At 44.2% G+C, this 8,597-nt stretch overlaps 1 protein-coding gene across 1 annotated transcript in view; it reads right to left on the bottom strand.

Moving 5' to 3' along the window:
• Gle1 (GLE1 RNA export mediator) overlaps positions 1 to 8,597 on the bottom strand; it is a 41,990-nt gene that overhangs the window by 16,013 nt on the left and 17,380 nt on the right. Inside the window, exons 10-14 of the mRNA XM_013021244.1 lie at positions 4,395 to 4,537; positions 4,094 to 4,284; positions 2,814 to 2,943; positions 2,362 to 2,378; positions 863 to 886 (exon numbers count right to left, since the gene is read on the bottom strand). Of these exons, the coding sequence (XP_012876698.1) occupies positions 863 to 886; positions 2,362 to 2,378; positions 2,814 to 2,943; positions 4,094 to 4,284; positions 4,395 to 4,537 (505 nt within the window). The remainder of the gene's footprint in view (positions 1 to 862; positions 887 to 2,361; positions 2,379 to 2,813; positions 2,944 to 4,093; positions 4,285 to 4,394; positions 4,538 to 8,597) is intronic.

Here is an 8,597-nt window from a genome sequence, read left to right as displayed (position 1 = left end):
CCAGGCCCAGAGTTCAGGCCCACGACCGCACCCCCCACCCCCAAAAAAAAGATTCTTTCCACATACGTGTCAGCTTCAGTTTCAGGGATTCTATAGGCTATCACTTACCATTACTAACATTTTTTTTTTTTTGGTCGGTCGTGGGATTTGAACTCTAGGCCTGGGCACTGTCCCTGAGCTCTTCAGCTCAAGGTAAGCGCTCAACCACTTGAGCTACAGAGCCACTTCCAGTTTTCTGGTGGTTTATTGGAGATAAGAGTTTCACGGACTTTCCTGCTCGGGCTGGCTTTGAACTGTGATCCTCAGATCTCAGCCTCCTGAGTAGCTAGGATTATAGGCGTGAGCCACCAGCACACAGTCATTACTAACATTTTTCTTGGTACTTTTTGCACAGAACCTGAATATACTAAGGGAAGAATAAAAACCTTTTTTTTGTTCCGGGGCCAGCACTAGGCACCAAAAAAAGTCAAACCCCCAAACAAGAACAACAACAAAATCCTCCTGTTGCTAGGTGCTGGTGGCTCATTCCTATAAGCCTAGCTACTCAGGAGGCTGAGATCTGAGGATCATGGTTCAAAGCCAGCCCAGCAGGAAACCTCATTAGACTTTTTTATTTTTGCCAGTCATGGGGCTTGAACTCTAAGCCTAGGTGCTGTCCCTGAGTTTCTTTTGCTCAAGTCTAGTGCTCTACCAGTTGAGCCACAGTACTTCTGGCTTTTTTTTTTTTTAGCAGTTTTTGGAGATAAAGAGTCTCACAGACTTTCCTGCCTGGGCTGGCTTTGAAATGTGATCCTCAGTTTTCAGTCTCCTGAGTAGTTGGGATTACAGGTGGGAACTACTGGCACCTAGCCCTAGCACACACACACTGAGGCTCTGCCACCCATGCCTGGCAAAAAAAACAAAACAAACAAAAACTTCTTAGATTCAACTTCTGTTGTTCTGTTAAGGGTCCAAGTCCATCATTTTGCTATCTGTCTAATTTGTCATACCCTGAGAAACAACTTGACTAAAAGATATGAATTCTACTTGTAGCTCTGTCACTGACAGATACATATCCTGCTAGTTTTCAAGTTTTCCACCTGCCCATGTGTGAGGTAAGGTATGGGACCTTCAGGGTACTAACCAAGTCTAAGGTAACAATTCCTCATTTATTCCTATAATTGGAAAATCTTGAGGCTCAGATGTTAGAGCACTTGCTTAACATATACAAGGCCTGGCTGAAATTCCCAGCATACCTATACCCACAAATACATAAACACAGAGAGAGGAAGGATGAAGAGGAGGAAGAAGAAGGGGGAAGAGACAGAAGGAGAATAAAAAATATATAAAATAAAGAAAAATAAACCTCAATTGCACTACATTGAACAAACGGTTCTGGTGATCAAAATTCTCTGGCAGGGTGCTGGTAGCTCATGCCTATAATCCTACCTATTTAGGAGGCTGAGATCTGAGGATCACGGTTCAAAGCAAGCCCATGTAACAATGTCCATGAAACATTTCTAATAAACTACACATAAAAAACTGAATCAATATCCAATACTTTAATGACTACTCATCAAGTTCTCATTTCATCACTCTTATTCTCTGAAGGAAGATCGCTGTGGATGGAAGTGTTCCCAAAGGCCTGAGACAGTAGTGGTCACTAGCCTGTGGCACTAATGGGAGGTGGGGCTCCAGTAGAGAAGTTAGGTCATCAGGGACCTATTCTTTTTATTGTGTGTGCTGGTCCTGGGGCTTGAATGAAGGACCTGGGTGCTGCCCCTGAGATTTTGTTTTGGGTTTGTTTTTTTTTTGGTTGGTCGTGGAGCTTGAACTCTGGGCCTGGGTGCTGTCCCTGCGCTCTTCAGCTCAAGGCAAAGGCTCTACTGCTTGAGCCACATCGCCACTTCCGGTTTTCTAGTGGTTTATTGGAGATAAGAGTCTCAGGGACTTTCCTGCCCGGGCTGGCTTTGAACTGTGATCCTCAGATCTCAGCCTCCTGAGTAGCTAGGATTACAGGGAATTGATTACAGGGAACCGTGCCTGGTTCAATTATGGAATCATTTTTTTTTTTTTTTTTGCCAGTCCTGGGGCTTGAACTCTGGGGTCTGGGCACTGACTTGAGTTTCTTTTTGCTCAAGTCTAGCACTCTACCACTTGGGCCACAGTGTCACTTTCGACTTTTTCTGTATATGTGGTACTGAAGAATGAACCCAGGGCTTCATGCATTCTACCACTGAGCCACCTTCCCAGCCCTAGGGCTTCATGCATTCTAGGCAAGCACTCTACCAATACGCTACATTCCCAGCCTGCATAGTGCTTTTATTTAGACCTATGGTGTGGCAGGGTATCATAGCAAAAGCATGAAGTAGAATAAGAGACAAACCGTGAGTCTGCACCTGAATATTCCCTTCAAGAATAAGTCCTGGGCTGGGAATGTAGCTTAGTGGTAGAGTGCTTGCCCTGCATGCATAAAGCCCTGGATTCGATTCCTCAGTACCACATAAACAGAAAAAGCCGGAAGTGGTGCTGTGGCTCAGGTGGAAGAGTGCTAGCCTTGAGCAAAAGAAGCTCAGGGACAGTACCCAGGCCCTGAGTTCAAGCCCCAGGACTGGCAAAAAACAACCACACACACACAAAAAACACACTGTGGCCGACCATAGACTAAAACGCCAAAGCCTTAAGTCAAAATCTGGTAATAGACTATCCTAAGTATTTTGTTATAGTAACAGAAAGCTAACTAACACAATGGGCAATGTTTGCTGTGGCTGGCATACACTAATCTGGACTCTAGCCTGATGTTTCCCTGATAAAAGTAGGCCCTTTCCACTTACTGCTTGTTGGTTTCCATATGGCCACCGGAGCTGGATGATGGCAGCATAGAGGCGGATCATCCCAGACATGCGCTTTAGAAAGTTGTCCTGCTGTTCCATCTTGGAGTCTTTCACTTGATAGCCAAGCATCCTATATAATAGGATAAAATGAAAGTGAAAACCACAGATTTCCTTTTATGGCTAAAAGTAACATAATATCATTACATTTTGCATCAATATATTATAATATACATTATTACATTTGTAGAATTCTTTTTTTTGGGGGGGTAGTACTAGGATTTGAACTTAGGGCCATCAGCTCTTGCTTAGTTTTTCCCCTTAAGGCTGGCACTCTACCACTTAAGCCACATCTCCACTTTTGGCTTCTTGCTGTTTAACTGAAGAGAAGTGTCACTTGGATTTGTCTTCCCAGGCTGGCTCTGAACCTCAATTTGTAGATCTCAACCAGAAGTAGCTAGGATTATAGGCATTAGTCACCAGCACTTGGCATTTTTTTTTTTTTTTGGGGGTCCGGTCGTGGAGCCTGAACTCTGGGCCTGGGCACTGTCCCTCAGCTCTTCTGCTCAAGTTTAGCACTCTACCACTTGAGCCACAGCGCCACTTCCGGCTTTTTTCTTTTTGCTTATATGGTGATGAGGAATCGAACCCAGGGCCTCATGCATGCAAGGCAAGCGCTCTACCACTGAGCCACCTTCCCAGCCCTTGGCATATTTTTTAATAGAACAAATTCATGGTTTTGTAAAACTTCTGCAATGTAAACTGATAAGTAAAGGCAGGAAGTAATGGATACCATTACTTCATCTACAAATAAGGAAAGCAGCTAAAACGTTTACTCATTTCTGCAAAAAAAAAAAATTTGTTCAATCATAGGGCTTTAACTCTGGGCCTGGGCACTATCCCGGAGCTCTTCAGCTCAAGGCTAGCTCTCTACCACGAGAGCCACAGTGACACTTCAGTTTTCTGAGTGGTTTTATTGGAGATGAGAGTCTCACGGCCTTTCCTGCCAGGGCTAGCTTTGAACTTCCTCTCCTCAGATCTCAGCCTACTGAGTAGCAAGGATTACAGGCATGAGCCACTGGCGTCCAGCTTTATCCCTACTTTTTACTGAATAATTTGGCAGCTAGTAATCCTAGCTACTCAGGAGGCTGAGAACTGAGGATCTTGGTTCAAAACCAGCCCAGGCAGTGAAAGAAGCTGTAAGAAGGGAAAACAAATCCTAATTCTATTTATATTCCATTAATCTCCCCAGGGAAAGTAAGTACGGAGAAAACCAACTTCACCGCTGATAGTCCTCTAAAGCCATTCCCTCCTTGAAAGCAGGGTAGAACGGAACAGAGTAAGGACACTTCTTGTGGAGATGAGCAAGGATGAGGTTCCCCACTCTAGGGTGGAGCTCCCAGATCCCAGACGCCACCACTGCAATGGGGAATGCTGCTTCATGGTGGGAGGCCACTTCCTCCTCGCCTTGTTTCTGCAAACACAGGGATAAGCAGAATTTTTAAATTAATATCTGGCAAATAAAAGGCTTCATGTTTTACACCAGCCTCTTCTTCCCATACCTCTGGCAACAAGATTTCTCACCACAAATTTCTCTGCCAGTTTGTACTGAACGAAGTCCAGCCCTTGTGGGTTAAGTGTGATGGACACAGAGTGCCCACCGGACTGAACCAGCTTTCCGGAGAGCAGGCCATTGATCTTGTCAAAGACCTCCTTTAGTTTCGAGCCTGGGTAGGAGAGAGGAAGTCAGTAAAAAGCACAAGTGCACATCAATCTCTTTCTCATCATGTAATAACAAAGCATCTATAGAAACTCAGCTAAGCAGCCTTATACAAGTCCTGAGCTTCAAGCCAAAACACTGGTTCAGAAGAATGTATGACACTCAAATCAATGTTGTGGGGGAAAACAAAAGAATCCAAGTTGGGGCACTGTTCCAAAGCAGTTCCTTATTTGAGAAGCAACTAATTCTGAAACTGATATGAAAGACATAAAAAAGAAGGCATGGTACCACAGATCCTAGGGCTGTAGCAGATACCCATGGAATGAGTCCCACTTCTAGGAAAAACCTTCTAAGTGATCATCTAAATAATGGTCTTCATTACTTAGATGCATTCCTTCATACATAGTGATACACAGTGAGTTACTGCTGAGGTTTGAACTAGATTCTGAGTCCTGCAAAGGTCTCCGTGGCTAGTAAAGGCTTGATCCCCAGCTTGGCACTATTGGAAGTATTAGAAAATTTTAAGAAGCGGGAGTCTAGTGGGAGACCTTCAGGTCAATGGGGATATGTATGTCATTGAAGGGGACTGTGGCACACTGGACTATTCCTTTCTTTTTCATTTCATGCCTTGAGGTGAGTAGTTCTGTCTTGTCACATGGGCCAAAAGCAATGAGGTCCAGTGATCATGGAGTGAAACCTGTAAAAGCTATGAGTTAAAATAAACCTCTTCTTCTTTTATGTTATCTCAGATATTCATTACAGTAATGGGAAGCTAAAGCTGACTCTCACAGTTTCTAATAGCTGTAATTCTAGGAAGACCCTGTGTACCCCTTCCCACAAATGAGCTATAGTTAGATTATAGGAAGTCAAGCTGAGTGACTCAGACAACTTAAGAATGAATTCCTTTAGTGTCTGGCACTTCATCACTCACAGATAGTGGAGCTTTGCACTTGCATGTAGACCAGAGACTAGCTATCTATATGAAAGGTTAGAGAGGCACAGAGGAAAGGCTAGATTAGAGGAAAAGAGAACTAAAGTTTCTAGTAACGGCCACTAGACACTGTAACTACCTCTTTATCCTTAGAACTGCCTCTTATTGTTTTGTCAGTAATGGGGCTTGACCCTAGGGCCTGTACGCTGTTCTTGAGATTTTCTGCTCAAGGGCAGCACTCTATGACTTTGAGTCACAGTTCTACTTCTGGTTTTTCAGTCGTTAATTGGATATAAGAATTTCATGGGGGCTTTTCTGCCCAGTCTGGCTTTAAACTGCAATTCTCAGATCTCAGCCTCTTGCATAGGTAGGACTGCAGGCATGATATAGTTTTTACTACTGTGTTGTATTTGCAATCAAACATTAGCATAGCATCTCCTGTTGAAAAATACTCTGCAGGCTGGGAACGTGGCTCAGTGGTGGAGTGCTTGCCTAGCATGCATGAAGCCCTGGTGTTCAATTCCTCAGTACCACATACACAGAAAAAGCCGGAAGTGGTGCTGTGGCTCAAGTGGTAGAGTGCTACCCCCCCCTTTTTTTTTGCCGGTCGTGGGGCCTGAACTCTGGGCCTGGGCGCTGTCCCTTAGCTTTTCAGCTCAAGGCTAACACTTTACAACTTAAGCCACATGCCACTTCCGGTTTTCTGGTGCTTTATTATATCCCTCGCAGACAAGAGGCTGGAAGGAACTAAGAAGCAAGTGTTTAGAAACCCCAAAACAGTGTCGGGCACTGATGGCTCACACTTGTAATCCTAGCTACTCAGGAGGCTGAGATCTAAGGATCGCAGTTCAAACCCAACACAGGAAAGTCTGTGAGACTCTTATCTTCAATGAAGCACCAGAAAACTGGAAGTGCACCTGTGCTTCAAGGTGGTAGAGCACTAGCCTTGAACAAAAGAGCTCAGGGACAGCCCAGGCACCAATTCAAACCTCAAAAACAAACAAAAAGAGAAAGAAGCCCCCAAATAATCCCTGAAAACCAGAGACTTAAACCTTTTTGAGATGTTAAAATATATAATCTCTATATTCAACTCACAAGCTCACATTCCTAAGTTCAAGTCCATTGCTATATTACTGTCAGTTTCAAAAGACCTCATTGACTGAATTTCCCATCTTTACTTCTCTAACTGTGCCTTTCATATTCTTCTGCTCATGTCCTTATTGCAATTTCCTCCAATGCTAACGGCTCATGGACACTGGCTTTCCTTCCAGGGACAGAAATGAGATTCTTTTTCTCTCGTTCACCACTGAGCATACCCTGTATCGAGCTGCAGGTCTCTCTCAACAAGCTTTAGTAATGATGGAGCCACAGGGACAAAACTAAGAAATATGCAAAAAACAGCAAATCTAGAAGCTAACTAGAAGCGGGGAATGAAGCAGAGGAAGCAGACATGCATATGACTCTGGTTTCCAGCTCAGGTGACAGGACAGAAAATGTTACTGTCCAGTAAGAGAAAACAGAAGGAAGAAAGGCATGAGAAAGATGATGGGTTCAGACATGGAACATACTCCCCTGTAGGAACTCAGAGGCAGAGGTCCCTTTGGAGGCTGAGTCACAAGATAGAAGCTCAGAGAAGAGGAATAACAAAGGACAGATCTAGCAGTCACCAGCACACAGGTAATGTCTGAAGCCCTGAGAGGGGTAGGATGAGGAAAACTGGGCAGTAATCAGACCACTAGAAATCACCTATGAATAACAGAGGAAGAAGACTGAAGAACCCACAAAGAAAAAGAAGAACCTAGATAGTAAAGGAATGCTACCACAGGAGTCGAGTTTCATTGAGAAGCAAGAGGATTAGGAAATGGGATCAGAAGGTGCAAGATCAAGGGAAATTTTTTTTTTGTCAGTTGTGGGGCATGACTTAGGACCTGGATGCTGTCTCTAAGCTCTTTTTGCTCAGGGCTAGCACTGTAACACTTTGCGTCACAGCACCACTTCCAAGGGAAACATTTTTGTTAGGATTTCAGAAACTCAAGTAAGTTCAAAGCCTGGAAAGGAAACGATGACAGATACAAAGAGAGAAAGGCCATAACAATGAAGAAAGTCTTATGCTAGCCATTTCGAGACACAGGGAATGAGGGCAGATGTGTAGAAGGGTAAGCTTGGGCATGAGGGCCAGCTCAGTCTCCGAAATAGGAGACTGAAAGGTAAATATAGCCATGAAAGGTTGAAGGAGCAGGTCTCTGAGGAGTTTGCTGTGTCTCCATTTCCCTGTTGCAGCTGGAGGTAGTGTGCTGTGTGCACTGACAATGAGAAGGCCTGACAACAAGCCAGGGAGAGCAATGAAGGAATGGAGTGACTGTCCAAGCCACCATACCCTTGGATGGTGGCATCAAAGCAAACAGCACAGTGGGGTGCCAGTGGCTCACACCTTTAATCCTAGTTACTCATGAGGCTGAAATCTGAGAATCAAGGTTCAGAGCCAGCCCAGGCAGAAAAGTCATCTCCAAGAAACTACTTAGAAAAAAACAGAAGTGGCACTGTGGCTCAAGTGGTAGAGCACTAGCCTTGAGCACAAAGAGTTCAAGCCCAGTACTGGCCAAAAAAAAAAAAGAAAAAGCTAACAACACTTCAAATTCTTCAACACGATACATATTTAGTTATACTTTGCCCTGTTCCAGGAAGAATTTCAATCAACAAAATGATGTTTAAGTTTTGTCATGCAGCCTTTTGAAGATAGGAATTTCAATGTATGTTTGGCCACAGACTAATGGGGTTTTGGAACCCAGGGTAAATGAGAGCAGCTTCCCCACCACTGGGCACCGTGATCTGTAATTTGGATGATTCCTCATCAAGAAATGTATAAAATGGGGGGGAGGGGGGAGGCTGGGAAGGGATGTGAAGGGTAAACCAAAGGAGGAGGCTGCAATGCTTGGTAAAGGGGCTGGGAAGGTGGCTCAGTGGTAGAGCGCTTGCCTTGCATGCGTGAGGCCCTGGTTCGATTCCTCAGCACCACATAAGCAAAAAAGAAAAAAAAAGGATGCAATGCTTGGTAAGAAATGTACGCATTATCCTGCCCATGTAATTGTAACCCCTCTGTACAGTATGTTCACAAATAAAATTAAATTAAATTAAA

This window comes from Dipodomys ordii, unplaced genomic scaffold, assembly GCF_000151885.1.
Source record: "Dipodomys ordii isolate 6190 unplaced genomic scaffold, Dord_2.0 Scaffold55, whole genome shotgun sequence".
NCBI lineage: Eukaryota > Metazoa > Chordata > Mammalia > Rodentia > Heteromyidae > Dipodomys > Dipodomys ordii.
The sequence above is the reverse complement of the archived record's forward strand: the minus strand, read 5'-3'. Positions and strand labels throughout refer to the sequence as shown.